This window comes from Solea senegalensis, linkage group LG1 (assembly GCF_019176455.1).
Source record: "Solea senegalensis isolate Sse05_10M linkage group LG1, IFAPA_SoseM_1, whole genome shotgun sequence".
Lineage (NCBI taxonomy): Eukaryota > Metazoa > Chordata > Actinopteri > Pleuronectiformes > Soleidae > Solea > Solea senegalensis.
In genome coordinates, this window is record NC_058021.1 from 27917532 (window position 1) to 27933233 (window position 15702).

General features: G+C 42.2%; 1 protein-coding gene across 4 annotated transcripts in view; it reads left to right on the top strand.

Moving 5' to 3' along the window:
* Positions 1-15702, top strand: part of slc4a2b (solute carrier family 4 member 2b) — a 41318-nt gene that overhangs the window by 20809 nt on the left and 4807 nt on the right. For 3 of the 4 annotated variants that reach the window (XM_044028807.1, XM_044028799.1, XM_044028825.1), the window contains 15 exons: positions 4086-4251; positions 4886-5112; positions 6111-6232; positions 7116-7336; positions 9519-9655; positions 11324-11504; positions 11587-11722; positions 12359-12563; positions 12640-12748; positions 12859-13043; positions 13582-13798; positions 13881-14084; positions 14212-14360; positions 14930-15124; positions 15463-15690. In XM_044028807.1, the coding sequence (XP_043884742.1) occupies positions 4086-4251; positions 4886-5112; positions 6111-6232; positions 7116-7336; positions 9519-9655; positions 11324-11504; positions 11587-11722; positions 12359-12563; positions 12640-12748; positions 12859-13043; positions 13582-13798; positions 13881-14084; positions 14212-14360; positions 14930-15124; positions 15463-15690 (2682 nt within the window). The remainder of the gene's footprint in view (positions 1-4085; positions 4252-4885; positions 5113-6110; positions 6233-7115; positions 7337-9518; positions 9656-11323; positions 11505-11586; positions 11723-12358; positions 12564-12639; positions 12749-12858; positions 13044-13581; positions 13799-13880; positions 14085-14211; positions 14361-14929; positions 15125-15462; positions 15691-15702) is intronic. The other variant, XM_044028816.1, reaches the window with a different exon arrangement.

Below are 15702 nucleotides of genomic sequence, written 5' to 3' on the forward strand. Positions count from 1 at the left end.
AAGCACCTCGGTCAATATTAGCCTTAAAGTGTGGAGATGAATGTCTCGGTGCAGGGGTTTATTTTTGTTCCTGGCTGTTCAAACACAGCTTGTCCTTTCAGGCGACGTTTGCCCTCAAAGTGAAAAAAACGACTTCTTCTTGTTTAATCTGCGCTGGCACAATAAGCAGACTTGGTGAAGGTTGCGTGCTTGTCCGATAGGGCTGTGATTAGGGTATCAGGAGGCTTTGATAAGCGGAGGGCAGAAGCATATCTCCTGCCTGCACTTTTTAATAGAGGTGTTGAGGGTCAGATCTCCAGAGTTGCTTTACTGCCACCAAAAACCACTGACTTGTGATTTAAGCTCACACTGCCATGAGCGAGGTAAGTCTCTGAAGGAGCTTCTTGTCGAAGACTGAAATGATTAAGTTTTCTCTCGTTGTTTGCTTTTGTGTTTACTCGTGTTTTTACACATGGTTCTGGTTGTGGAAAATTCACCTCCTTGAGAATCAAGTCTCGCACGTCTCTCCCACCAAGAGGGATTCACTGTGAAACCATGATATGAATGACGGCTCTGTAAAAATAAACTGCCGGATTGTGTAGCAGCGGTCAGAGGCTTAAGGCACCTGGTGAGGACGTGTGTTTTTGAGTTTTTTTTGGATCAGGCATTTCATTAAATATCGAGTTATTGAGATAGTGATGCAGATGCAAGGGTGATGCCTTTTTAACTTTTAAAGTCAGGTGTTTATTTTTCCATTTTCACGCAGAAATGTGAATGTTATCAGTTATAAAGTGTGGCATTGTCTTTGGGGTTTGTTCTGGAGGTAAATGCAGAGTTTGCGCTCTCCTCGTCTTGAGTCTCTTTGTTTTTCTGTCAGAGTGAAAAAGGTGTATGCTGAATTCAAGTTTAGGTCAATATTGAATGTGCGCCTCCTTGTTACTCGTGAGTCTCTGGTGATCTCCAGTGCAATGCAGGAGTTTTCCTGCTTTTGTCACCTGTGTGTGGCATGCCAAAACTGGTCAGAGTGAAAAACTGCTGTGGCCGTGTGGGTCATGGGAGTCAGTTTTTCACACTGTCTGTGGACATTCCCTGATTCGGCGTTAAATGTCCTCCTAACTGTCCGTGTTCTTCCCGTCTTAATGGATTTGATGCACTAAATGGTTTCATAGAGGAGCAGTTCTTGGTGAACAACACAAAGCCAGTTTGTTGTTGTTGTAGAACGAGTTATTGTGAATTAATGCAGAATAGAATTAGTCATTTTTTGCACACACAGCAAATGGTGGTCGTGAATTTGACCTCTGCATGTAACCCATCCTTATTACACACTATTAGTGAACCCACAACAAGCTGGGCGCCAGGGATTGGGTGCCTTGCTCAGGGGCACCCCAGTGCGTTGACCTCAATTTCACATACTTCCAGAGAATGAATTAAGTATACTATATTTTACATGGACATACTAAGCATTCCAAAGTGTATTTCATATCAGAAATAAACATATCCAGTGTTTCCTGTTACTGCTAAAGTATAATATATATCACACAATTAGATTAGTCACACTGATGTGTCCATTTATAACCAGCATGTTGCAGTTTAAAGGGTCACGTGGAGCTGATTTTTAACCCGATTAGACACAGATAAGATTGAACACTTAAATGTGTCTCTGGACAAATATACGGTGTTGTGAGGTGATGAATTATTGGAGGAGTTTTTAATATGTCTCTGTTTGAGTCACAAAGATGACTATTACATCTATTTTAGAGCAGACATATTCCTTTTAATAACGTTTTGTTTCTAAATGCAGGTTATTTGCACCCTTTAAATCAAAACTATGCAACTTCTAAATAATTGAGTGAGTGAGAAGTATGCGCAGCTCAATGACGCTCTGAGACTCAAACCGAGTTCAAGATTAAAACTGAACTATGATGTCAATTAAAAACACTTAGGAGTCATCAAACAACCACTTTAAATTGCATTTGACAGGTTAATTATTGCTTTAATAATAGATAAGATAATACTTTATTGTCCATTAACGTAGAAATGTGTCAACAACAACGAATAAGTAGGGCTGGAACATTTATGGGATTATTAATCGCTTACTAAATGTATCATCCACTGTTTGGCTCATCGATTAATAAGTAGGTTTTTTTAAATGATTAAAACGAGCTGACTGAGTTTTCAGCTTCTTAAATGTGAATATTTTTCTGATTTCTTTGCTTCATATGACAGAAAAAGCTTAAAAATTATTAGGTTTATGGACAAAATCATTATAATTTCCAGGTTCTGGAAACGCCTATGAACATTTATCAACATTTTCTGGACTAAACAACAAGAAAATATGTAAAAATATTCAGTTTGACTAGATTTGTTGTCTAGTATGATTATTATGCACTGCTTATCAGAACTGCATTGCAGGAGAAATTTGAAACGTGTCTGCTCTTTTCTCTCTTCCATTCATAACCTACAACCTTTTCTTTTTAATTATTTTATTTTCGCTGTTGTTACTCAAAACACCATAGCCATAGCACGGTATTGTTGGTTGAGCTTCCCTATTTGTATTTTATTTGGGGTTTTTTCAAAGCTGGTTCCCAGTTTTTTGTGGGGATATTGTCCCCCTAAATTCTTAATCATTCCTGCAGGAGCAGATTCACATTAGAAATAGTGAAAGAATTTTGCATGCACCTGTTGATGAGTGCACACTGGGCAACGCAATTACGTCTCCCTTTAATCTTGGCTGTCTCTTAATGTTCCCTGGTACATTTGCTGCAGGTGGTTTTCACCACAGTAGCTTGAAACGTGGAGAAAACCGATCATGCTGCTCGTTTTAATGTATGATTTCTGACAGTTAATTCTACCGAAAGAGGACATGGTTATTAAGAATTCCTGCTCTGGACTTTTATCTCAATGGGCACTAATTATAGTTTATCTGGGCTGCTCTAATTTGCATAAATACAATGGAAAGCTGTTTTTGACACAAACCAATGGAGAACACTGAAGTGGGACACGAGTAATTATATTTCATCACATGCTTTAAGCAGAAGCCTCATGTATGACTGATCTGTTGTTTGTCCTGAGACTCACCTGAGGGAGCATCACATGACTTGCAGCCCCAGAGTTTTGCCACGGTAAGGGGTTCGCCACGGTCTGTGGCGTCTGCACGGTAGCTATAGCAACAGTAACTGTGCTGTGACGTGGCAACAGCACAGTCCTGTGTCAGCCAGGGTAGAATCCACTTGTTCTATCACCCCAGTCAACCCTTATCACAACATCCCACCAGCAGAGCTCCACGCAGCGGGGTGCCGTGTCCTGCAGCAAGAGAAATGGATCCGCTATCACTCACGTGATTGGGGGAGAACTCAAAGCTCATGACGATTGTGTCCAATTTAAAGCTCATTGTGAAGAATATGTGCGATGTGATTCTCTGACTGTGGTGTGTTAACGGCACCACAGCTCCCTCTAGTGTTGGTTTAATGGAGTTTCCCAAGTCAATACCTCAAGTTGATTCTAGGCAGATTTTGTCCAAGTCCTGTTTATTTATTTGTATTTGTTTCTATATATTTGCTTATATTAGAAGAAGAAATAAAAGTTCCTTGATAAAACAACAGAAAATGACAGAAAAAAACATCCAAGGAGGTGAAAATTGTCTCTTCCGGGAGCTTATTACAGGAAATGGTTCTACTCCTCAGCCTGTTAGTAACACAAACTTGTATTGTATCATATCATACTATGTGTATCTAGCACAGTTTTATGTAACAAATATCTGCATTTAAATCATACAGTCATAAGGTGCAGTCACATACTGTAACTTCTTGCAATTATAAAAGATAAGTTAAGTAAAAGTAAAATCGGTAGATTTTATCTCAACAGAGAGTACTTCAACATTACATGCATAAAAAGACACCATAAAACCCATATTACAAGGTATAGGCAACATTTAAACACTACTTATGTTGTGAGCCCATGTGGAAAATATGAATTTGTTAAAAGAAGCTGCTGTGACAACAACTAAAAAACAATTACAGGCAGATCATTCCCAGATAATTGGTAGCTCGTAGCGGTAAAGCATGCTCAACTCAAAGTGTTTGTTCTGTTGTTGTTTGTTTTTGCAGCCAGAGGCGTCGACCTCGGCACTGCACGGGACTCCACGCCCAGAGGAGGAGGACGATGGCGACCTGAACAAGGCTTTGGGCGTCCAGCGCTTCCAGCAGATCCTCAGCCCCGCTGCTGCCGTACCCGATGAGCAGCACCACAACTACCATGAGGAGGACATTGAATGTAAACACACCGAAGCATCACAGAAGCAAAATCACTGTTTGGAAAAAAAAAAAAGAATGCAGTTGAAAATGTGCATTTCAATACATTTTTCATTGTTGGAACTGCAACAATGAATCAATTTATTAATGAATCGAATCATTTGCTTAATTCATTACCAACTATTCTGGTAATTGATTAAAAAGTTTAAGTGGGTTTTTAAAAGTCAGCTGAAAATGTCTGGAGTTGATGTTGACCAAAAATGGTGGAATTTAATTGTAGATTATAATAATTATACTACTTCGTAATAATAACAGAATTTCTGACTTAGTATTTCCAACTACTAAAAACTTCTTTAATGTGAATATGTCCTAGTTTGTTTTTTTGCTCCTCGATGACTGCAAACTGAATATCTGTGGTTTGTGGACAAAGCAAAAATCAATCAAAAAAATCATATTATTCAGATAATCCAAGAAAGTAATCAATAGATAAGTTATATTTCACTTGATGGCATCATGTCTGCTCCATATTGTTCTTTAAATCTACAAATGAAGACTAAATAAGAGTGTCACTTCAAAAATATCTATTCATTCATATTACAGTCGCGATACGTCTGTATATCTGTATTTAACCTGCTCTGTCTCCTTCGTCTCCGCAGACCACCGTCACTCCTCTCACCACATCCACCGGCCTCTGTCCAAACTGCCCTCAGACGGACGCAGGAAGAAGGGCGGCAAGAAAAGGAAGAAGGACAAAGATCACAAAAGCATCCTCGCTCCCAGCGGTGGCCCCATAGAGGAAGGGGAGGAGGACGAGGAGGAGGAAGAGGAAGGGACGGAGGTGACTTCTGCTCCTTCTGAGTCAGAGAAAGTCAAAGATGTGGAGGTAATCATTTGGTCCCGTGTTCGTCTCACAGTGATGACTCTTTTGGTCAAGTGACACTGAATCATTTGGAGTAAAAATATTCTTTCCTACCTACTGTACACCAGACAGGGTTTTCTCTTACATTTTTATTGTTGATGTTGCCCTTATTAACTTTTTATGCACAAAAACGAGGGCTGCAACAACAAGGGGTGGTTATCAATTATTTGGCCTATAAAATAAATAGAAAAATCTCTATAAGCCGAAATAAACATCTTAATTTTTTTGACCCATACAGTTTAGTATAAAGGTCCAGATTCCACTGGGAACAAATCGGGTTTCCACTATGGATCGGGTAGTGACAAGGTCCTTGCCTAAAGTATGTATTAAAAGTTTATTCTAGGGCTATGAAAACATTTATACACTGCCTATAAACCTTCCTTAATGTTACAGGAGGATGTCACCGACCGCAGCTTCAATGCTTGAAACTCATTCATCTGCTCAACTACTGACGTGTCATGATTTCCCTGTTTTACAAACATTGGCCAATTGTACCTTTTATAGTTTGCGCTGTAATTCCATTTTTCCTCTAACATATTTGTCAATATCTTGGTTAAACAGTATAAATACTCTCATATATGAGTTTTTCCTGTATGTTTGTAGTAATTTGCATGTCGGTGTGCCTCCGTGAGCAATCAGGAATGTGCTGCAGCACAAAAAGCCCATTCACTGTTGTAACATTACTATATTTTCCCTTGTGAATATTTCAGCGTGGCTTTAATTATTCATGGGTGGGTTTCATGTTTGGCAGTTCTTATGATACTTCACATAACAGGACCAGATTTAACCCGATCACGATGTAACCCGATAATGTTCACTGCTGCAGAATTTATTGGGTCATTACGAACAACTTGGATTTCATAAATGTTTGAGCAGAGGTTTGTCAGGCGATTTCAGGTCGTCCAATTGTCTGGTTTTTCGTGCAAGAGCTGCTCTCACAGTTTTATGTGTCTCCTCCGCAGTTCTTTCTCTCGGAGGACGAACATGTGGCCAAACACGACACAGAGAGCTCTCACTCTGCCAGAGAGCTTGAGATTGTTCCGCAGTCTGGTGTCGGGTCAGATACTGATGTATCATCCACCGAGTGAGTCAAGTCTACTTCTTGGAATAAATCAATAAATAGGAGTGGTGTTTTTCAAGGCAGCTGACTTTTATAACCTTGATTACACAATGCATGTTTTTTTTTTCCTGATAAAATGTTCTCACAGTTGTTTTGATTTGGGGGAAACGGGTCATGCGCACGACGTGCAGTTGGTCAGCGAGGTACACACTGTACGTTACCATGTCTTAGGCATCCAGTGGGCCTGCTGGGCCTGATGTGGTGGACCCAGAGTGATGCCATATATCACCTGTTGCTCCAGACAACACAACACACTTCAGCTGCCCAAGGCTCCACCTGTGACATTTAGTTTTCCACCTGATTTAAGCTGGGATAAAGCTGCATTCACACCCTGGCGGCGCGGTTCAGTCCATCGGAGAGACACAAACACACGTAGGATTTGTAATTTTTGCAAAATAGCAGGAGAGTTAAAGGGGAAAAGAGCACTTTGGTAAGTTCATAAAAGAGGTTTGATACAGGGGGGTAAGGTGAGTCCGTTGTTTTATCACAAAGGTGTGTTTGTGCAAAGAAATTTGCCTGCAAATGAATGTCACTGGGGTGAGAGAGAGATGGCAAACTACAGCTGACTGAACTACACAATTTGATATGTGATTTGTTTTCTAAAAGCTGCCTGATGTTTTTTGTGTCAAAAGAACCAGTAGGGTTTTGTTTTTTTTGTGGATGACTTGTAATGCTTGCAAGGTTTTAGCATTCACTGTTGAATCACATGTTTTGTTGTATAACTGGAGGTATTCTCAGAGATGAGGATCTCATCAAGAACAGGAATAGACCCGAAGGATATTAGTAGTTCCTGTTTCTATCTTTGAGCTCATCTCAGCTTTGTCTTGTTTCTCTGTTCTCCATCTAGTAAGCTGGGCTTATCCGACTCTTCCAGCCCCTCTCCACAGCCGGGGCCACCCGAACACCCACCGCTGACCCGGTTGACGTCCGCCAGCCGCGGCTACGATCTGCAAGAACGCCGGCGAACGGGCAACATGACGGGGGCTGAGCAGGCCAAATACGAGCGTATCCCCACTGATGAGTGCGAGGCTCAGACTCTGGCCTCCGCTGATCTGGACGGCATCAAGAGTGAGTGAACACGAAAGTGAAATTCATTTTGTGGCTTTTTAAACTGTGCTCATACTTGCACATCAAGACTAATATTGTCGGGCTCTACCCCAGATGTTGCATCTTATAGGTGTTTTTGAGGGATTATTGTTTTTTTTTGTGTCTGTTTTTTAACAGGGTAAAAACCAGCATCAGCATATAAAAGAGGTGTTATTTTATAGCATTGCTCCTTCCTTCACAGACTAGGTGATTATGGGTTGCCAGATAGTTTCCGAAAGACAAAAACAGCCACACTTATACCTGCTGATACACTGGGTTTGTGCCACAATTGGATATATTTTAATCAATGTCAATTTTCACAGAATTATCATATAATGAGGCGATTATTACAGACTGTAAAACATTATATATGTTATCACAACCTGTATGAGTGAAAGAGAGGTGTAGCTAAGGTTGCTAAGGAGTTTTAGGTTTGGTAACATGAGGCGTTTCTAACTCATAGCTGCGCATTGTGTTTAACAAACATGGGGGTCAAAATTCTACCAGCTTCTTTTGTTGTTTTAAGTTTATTTTTGGGCTTGTTGCATCACTCACCCAATAGAGTTGTCACGTTTTAAAATAAAATGTTAAATTGTGTTTATTGTGGCTTTACCTTATTAGTTAATTATCAGTGAAGCCAGTATTTGAGTTTAACATGATTCCTTTATCTCTGATGACACGTTGTGGTCATTTTGTGACTTACAAATATAATACATGTCTAATAAGTGCCTTTAGAACACTGTTTTAAAAATTTCTATAAACGGTTTTTATTTGTCATCACCGTAAAACCCTTAATGATGAGATGTTTTACTCTAATAATACTTATATTACTATGACTTGGTTAGTATTTCTACTGAATCACATGATTATTTGAATGTGTGACTTTCTTTTACAGCTTCATTACCTCTATAATTTGTTGTTACATGGTTAGACGGCACAGTAACAAAAGTCTTGGCTTTGCCGAGGTCTGCATTCCATTAGAAACATCATCCACCTCACGTCCTCTCCACACGGCAGTCTGCTCCCTGCTGCCCTGTGACGTCCCCGGGCCCCGGGCCCCAGCGTGGGGCTGTGCTCGGGGCCGGGGAGATTTACGTCAGGCAGCTGACCCCTCAGCAGAGAGCAGCAGCTTATCAGAGAGTGTGGCAGAAAGGCCCCATAATTAAATTAGCCATTCTTTCGGTCAGCTGAGGCACCTGGACTGCTAATTGCAAAACCTGGACATAAAAGTTTTAATTATTCGTCGGGTAATACAAGCAGAGGAGTTGCACATGGAAATAAAGAGGATGTGATGGAGTTTTTGGCCTGATACAGTTCAAATACAGTGTTTGATCGTTTTGAGGCTTAGTGGCAAAAAGTGGAGTAAGTTTGTCACTAATTATTTCTTGTCTGTCTGTCTTTTATCTGCTTCCCACCTCCGTAAATCATCCTGGGAAAGTCTCGGTCTCTGGCGAGAGGAATTATAAAATACAGGAATTACCTGGAATTTGCTCAGGAACCTGAGCAAATTAACACCTCTGCTCACTGATGATTTCTGATAGATTCAATCCCCGCGAGGTCAGGCGCCGGTCAAGAAACTGCGACTTTTTTTTCTGACTTGTCAAATGGCCGTGCCAGCAATTACCCAACGCTCACCACACACCCTCCTCCTACATGCCAGTCAGACCACATTTAACTCCGGGGTCTGCACCACACTTGACTCAAACACCCGTGAACACATTATGGAGAAACTTGATAATGTACAGTACCTTCTTAGTGAGAGTGCGTGAAGTACAGCAGATAAGAGTTAAGTCTTTTCTTTTTTTTTCATCCTGGATCATCTGGTTTTCAGATAATGTGTTAAAACATTTATGAAGACCGTCAAAGGTTTCACTGTTTTTCACATAGATTTTACAAGTGCTGAGAAAGGTAAGATGATTAGTGATCATGATGGGATTTACTCTGTGTTTGCTTTTGTGTCCTTTTTAATTTTGTTATTATATTTTGCAGCTTGCAGACAAACATTTTATTTTTTTAAGATTGCCAGCAGCTCCAATGATGTTTGAAGTTATAACACCTGATAGAATTCCTTTGTGTAGAATTATCTCTCAAATGTTAAAGGTCCCTGTGTTTTCTCCAAACTTTCTCCTAAACTCAGTCCCTCTTTTCTCCTGTGCTGTGACAGGTCATCGTTTTGAAGATGTTCCCGGCATGCGCAGACACCTGGTCAGAAAGAGCACCAAGGGACAAATGGTGCACATCGGTAAAGACCACAAGGAGCCGACCACTCGCAGCCGCAAGCAGGACCGAACACCACATGAGGTGAGTCGCTACTCACTCGCCAACTTGCAAAAAAAAACAACCTATGTTTTAGTAGACGCTTTTGGGACAGAATGTATTCATTTTGATAACGCAGAAGGTGCAATTTGAGATCTAAATGCAATAATAAAAGAAGACGCCCTGCCACCAAATTCAATGCACTAGTAAAGTGAAATGTCAGCAAACTTTAGGTTACAGTATTATCCCCGTTCTCTGAAACATGAGTGAGGGAGTGAGATACAGAGGCAATTGTTGAAGAGTAATGTGGACCTAGAGTCGTCTTCTTTACAGAAAGCTCTGCAGGCTCACCTGAGGCGTGGGGGGGAAGTCTGGGGTGTTTTGGCGTCAGAAGTTACACAATGGCGCTTAAAAATAAATATAACAGTTTTCCAGAGCCAGAGGTGAGACCTTTGTTTGTAATTTTGTAAGTTAGTTCGCAAGTAGTAAGCAAGTTCGATTCCACCCCTGGCTAATTGTACTTGATTCCATTGTAAGTCGCTTTGGATAAAAGCGTCTGCTAAATGACATGTAATGTAACAATGAAATAAACCACACAATAATTAAGTCTGTACATATGCACATAATTTATTTATCCATCGTTAGATTGTATAAGAAAAAAAACCAAAATAAATCTTTATGTTTACAATGCAGTAGGACAAAAAAATTTGGGGAAAAAGAATTTTTACTTCAGATTTGTACTTTTCCCACAAATATAACTGTACGTTGCCTCAAATCCTGGGAAGTGTTTCCCCATCCTTTCTTTTGTCAAAGTTTTTTGTGGATGGGACAGGGAGGGAAGGACACAATTAAAAATGAATGAATGAGTTCTTTTCTTTCACACATGGAAAGGAAAAGAGAGAGAGGAGCAGAGGTAACCAGACACTGGGAGCTCCACACAGAGAGAGAGAGAGAGCACTATGTTTTATTAACACACACACACTCTCATACAGTACTCTAAGCCCCCAGCAGCCCAAGTAAACAACAGGTCGCTGTCAGGTGTGTGTGATGTGGAAGAGTCACCTGTGGGCATTTGTGTAAAAGTGACATCTTCTGTGTCAGTGTTTGAGACTCTCCTGCACCCGTCTCGCTCCTCTAGCGGTTACCGGTGACTCTGTACCGCTCTGCCTCACGGCCAGAAGCCTTTCTGCTGGACTCAGTCTTTGGGCAAATGGCTCAGTACAAGAAGGTGAGGCTGGTTGACCGGCCGCAGTCAGGTCTGACTTGCGTGAGCGTGGTTTCACAGGCATGGCACATGACGGATTTACCAGCCTGTTTTGGGGTTTTTCCTCCCCCCCTTTGAAGTCTTGCTTTACACAGGACTGTGACTGACCTGCATGGTGTTTATTTAATAGCCTGATTTGCAAGAGAGTGGAGAGATGTCCAACAGATAACTTTCTCTACTGGACTCTCCTGGTCTTTTTTGTGTGCGTTCTTATGCAGCTTTTTAAAGTTGAACACAAGGGTAGTAACCTGTGTGATGCCTCTGTTTGTTACACAGCATAATTGTGTGAAGTGATGTAGAATAAACTACTTTGTAACCCGGTAAGCACGAAGACACGCAAAACTCGTTTTGTTCAGGTGGAACTTTCTGTGCGTCCTGACCAGACACACAATGGGTGTTAGCCGCTGTATCTCACACTGTCGCACTGTGATGCTGTGTGACGTTTCCAGGTGTTTGTGGAGCTGAATGAGCTGATCATGGACAAGAACCAGGAGATGCAGTGGAAGGAAACGGCCCGTTGGATCAAGTTTGAGGAAGACGTGGAGGAGGAGACGGACCGCTGGGGGAAGCCTCACGTGGCTTCTCTGTCCTTCCGTAGTTTGCTGGAGCTCAGAAAGACCATCTCGCATGGTAAGGAGGAGAAACGGAGTTTGAACATGTCGTCAGTGATGCAGAGCTCAGTGTGTGTGTGTGTTTGTGTGTGTGTTTGCAGGTGCAGTGCTGCTCGACCTGGACCAGAAGACCCTCCCTGGCATTGCCCACCAGGTGGTGGAGCAGATGATCATCTCTGATCAGATCAAAGCTGAAGACCGATCCAATGTCCTGAGGGCACTGCTGCTTAAACACTGGTGATTTGAACTGATTCAGCTTCGGTTTTGAAGCAAAAATCAATCTGTTAAGTCTCACCCACATCCTGTACATTGATTTGTGATTTGTGAAAAAGTGCTGCATATACAGTAGAACGTCCAAGTTGACTGGGCGTGTAGTGACCCATGTGCCATTCAAAAAAAAAAAAAAAAGAGGTCACAAATGTTGTTAAGATGCGTGCAAAAATTATCGTCTACTATTTTCAAATGAAGATCTTTTATTCTTTTGCAGTCCTGTGTGCTTACATCAACAAATTAATTCAATTGTGAATGGATAAATAGCTTAAATAGTGTAAAAAGCCTTAAGCTGTCATCAAAGTTGGGCAGCTTGATATTTCTTTATTTGTTGAAGATGTTTAATCTTGTATCCAAGAGGCTTTTCAGTTAAATTAGGTGAAACATCTTCAAGAAAACCTCAAGCTATAGAGGATACAATGACCTGGATGACTGATAACCATCACAGACGAAGCTTATACTAGTTCATACTAGTACAAAGCTCCAACAGCTGTTAAACAGTACTGTATTGTTCGCACTTGCTGCTGCTAGGTGGCTTCTTGCCTGGTCGTTCCCTCTCTTCCTCTTGCTCACCCTCTCTCTGCCATTCCCTACCTCACCTAGTCACCCGAGCGATGAGAAAGAGCACCACAGCCCCTTCCCCAGGAACATCTCCGCCGCCAGCCTCGGCAGCCTCATAACACACCACCACAATGCCAACCACAGCCACCAGCCGGAGCGATCTGTCACTGAACCGCTCCTGAGCACCGGCCACCCCACTGGAGTCGCAGGAGACACGCGCATAGACATGGAGAAGAGCGAAGTACAGGTATGTCCAGTGCATGTTATCTAAAAGTTGGGGTTATTTCCTTAATTTAACTTCTAGTTTTGCTTTTTTTTTTTAGCAGAAGGAGTCGACCCCGGTGCCCGGTATGCCGCGCTCCAAGTCCAAACATGAGCTGAAGCTGCTGGAGAAGATTCCTGAGAATGCTGAGGCCACGGTCGTCCTTGTAGGTGAGTCTCTTATGCCCTTTAAGCCATGAAATGCAACAAATGTACGACACCAAAACAAGCTTTAAAATCACGTGCATTCCTTCATTTTCATGCACCATTCTGACTTTTAGGAAGCGTGCACTTCCTGGAGCAGCCCACCATGGCGTTTGTGCGCCTGCAGGAGGCGGTGGAGCTGGAGTCCGTCCTGGAGGTCCCCGTGCCTGTCAGGTTCCTCTTTGTTCTGCTGGGACCTTCCTCCACCAGCATGGACTACCATGAGATTGGACGCTCCATCTCCACACTCATGTCTGACAAGGTGGGCACAGGAATCTGTCAATAGACTGTGCGGTCACACTATGTCATGATAGGCTGTTTTACACAAAACACAAAGGAAAATCTGATTTTAGCCACTAATCAATAGGCAAACCAAATTAAATGAAAGGCAGCTTATGTCTGGTCTGTGGTACCATAATAACACAGCCCTTTCTAGCTGGAAACATCTGCTCATTCTCGTCTACTAAACTCCATTTAGATCTTTGTTTTTGGATTGCAAGGCTACAGGAGCTGCTGGTCTACTGCTGCCTCATCTGCCAAGTTTGTGTAACTTGGGTAATTCCAAACAAAGAATTTTAAACCCTGAATTCAGAAAATAACACATTTGAACTTATTGATGGAGGCATCAACAAGTCCTGTGTGTCGTGAAGTAAAAACGACACAAAAACATAGACTAAAGCTGTCTTAAATTACATTAGATGAAGTGACTATGATCAGTTTTACTATCCTTTTTAAGAGGTTAAGAAAATATAGGGTAGAAAACCATGCGTTTCTTTATTTATGGTTGAATTTCCTCCCAGCAATTCCACGAGGCAGCCTATCTGGCAGACGACAGGCACGACCTGCTGAACGCCATCAACAGCTTCCTGGACTGCAGCATCGTGCTGCCGCCGTCGGAGATGGCGGATGATGAGCTGCTGCGCTCTGTCGCTCGCTTCCAGCGGGAGATGCTGCGCAAGAGGGAGGAGCAGGAGGTCAAGCTGTTGGCCAAGGAGCCGAAAAGTTTTGAAGAAAAAGGTAATCATCTCTTCAAACGACGGTGTCCCTCTCGAGGGGCGTTCTCACTTGACTTACTGTCATTTTTGCTTTGTACACACAGAGGCTCTACTCTTACCCTCAAAGAAAGACGACCCTCTAGAGCGCACGGGACGCCCCTTTGGTGGGCTGGTACGAGACGTGCGTCGACGTTATCCAAAGTACTTAAGCGACTTCAAGGACGCACTCAACAGTCAGTGCATGGCTGCCGTGATCTTTATCTACTTTGCTGCTCTCTCTCCAGCCATAACATTTGGAGGCCTTCTGGGTGAGTGGCACGGAGGAAACTGAAGACTTCCCCTTTGTGCTTTTAGACAAACGTGTATTAATGAAACTTAAAACCCCTGTTTGCGTGTCCGTTTTGGTGATAATGCGTTGCGTGTCTCTGTTGCCAGGTGAGAAAACGGACGGTCTGATCGGAGTCTCGGAGTTGATCGTGTCGACAGCCGTGCAGGGTGTGATCTTCTGTCTGCTCGGAGCTCAGCCGCTGCTGATTGTGGGTTTTTCTGGACCCTTGCTAGTTTTTGAAGAAGCCTTTTACAGTGTAAGTGACCAGTAATGATGTGTCTACGTTGTGACAACGACCTTCATTTTAAAACTTAACTTTGCATACTTACATTTTGAGTGAATTTCATCCTTAATAAACTCAGTTCCCCCCTTTTTATACTCTAACTTGCTTACACCAAACACTGCATTTCCCCACCTTTCATTCCACCCCAGCCCAAATGAAGGCAACAAAGCATAGATTAATGAATTATTAATATTTTACATCTAATTGAAAATAAAACGTCTTAATTATCCTGTAAAGATACTTTTATTCCGTGTGAATGCTATTCTTTGGATCATTGGATTATTTTGGATCACTTTGTGTGAAAAGATAAACATCATTTTATTATTGTTTTTGTTGGCAAACTTGGCAAAACATTTGCTTTTATTAGTTATTATGTACATACTGTAGATGGATTTAGGTTTGGCTCAGGAAGTAGCTTCAGGTAAATCATGTTACCTCTTTTTCCAGCAGCGGGTATTGATATATAACCATTAAATCATCTATCTACCGCCCACTCTTCCATTAAAAATGCTTATATAATGTTCTCTGTTTTTTAATAATAGTTCTGTAAAGCCAATGAGATGGAGTACCTAACTGGCCGGGTCTGGATCGGGTTTTGGCTCATCATCATCGTGTTTGTTACGGTGGCCTTCGAAGGCAGTTTCCTGGTCCGCTTCGTCTCCCGCTTCACCCAGGAAATCTTCTCCTTCCTCATCTCGCTTATCTTCATCTGCGAGACCTTCATCAAGCTCATCAAGGTAAACTCAGCTTTTTTTGGGCACGCTGCGGGATTACGTCCCTGACACAAAACAGAGCAGACTAATCTTTGGAATATATTCAAAGCCCGAGGTCGAAATGAGTGTGTTTTTCTTACAAGTGCAGCTCAAATCACCTGTGAGTGATTGTCCTCGAAAGTTAAATGGATTTAGAGTTTTATTATCCGGGCTTATTGTTGTGGAAGCAGTGAACTGTGGTAGTTTTATGCCACGGGCTTAAGAGCAGTTGGACACCTTCAAGATGTGATGATAATCCCTAAATATGTGTGTGTGCGTGCGTGTGTGTGTGTAATATACCTCCTCTGTGTTTTTCCTGGCAGATTTTCAAGGAGCACCCACTGCAGCGCTGCTCCCTTGACAACAGCACAGAAGGGGGCACTGCGACAGAAAATATCACTGTCATGATGAGTAACAGCTCCCTGCCTGTGGCGGTGAAGGTCAGAGGAGAACCCAACACGGCTCTGCTCTCTCTGGTCCTCATGGCCGGGACATTTTTCATCGCTTTCTACCTGCGCAAGTTCAAGAACAGCGCGTTCTTCCCCGGAAGGGTAAGGAGCTTG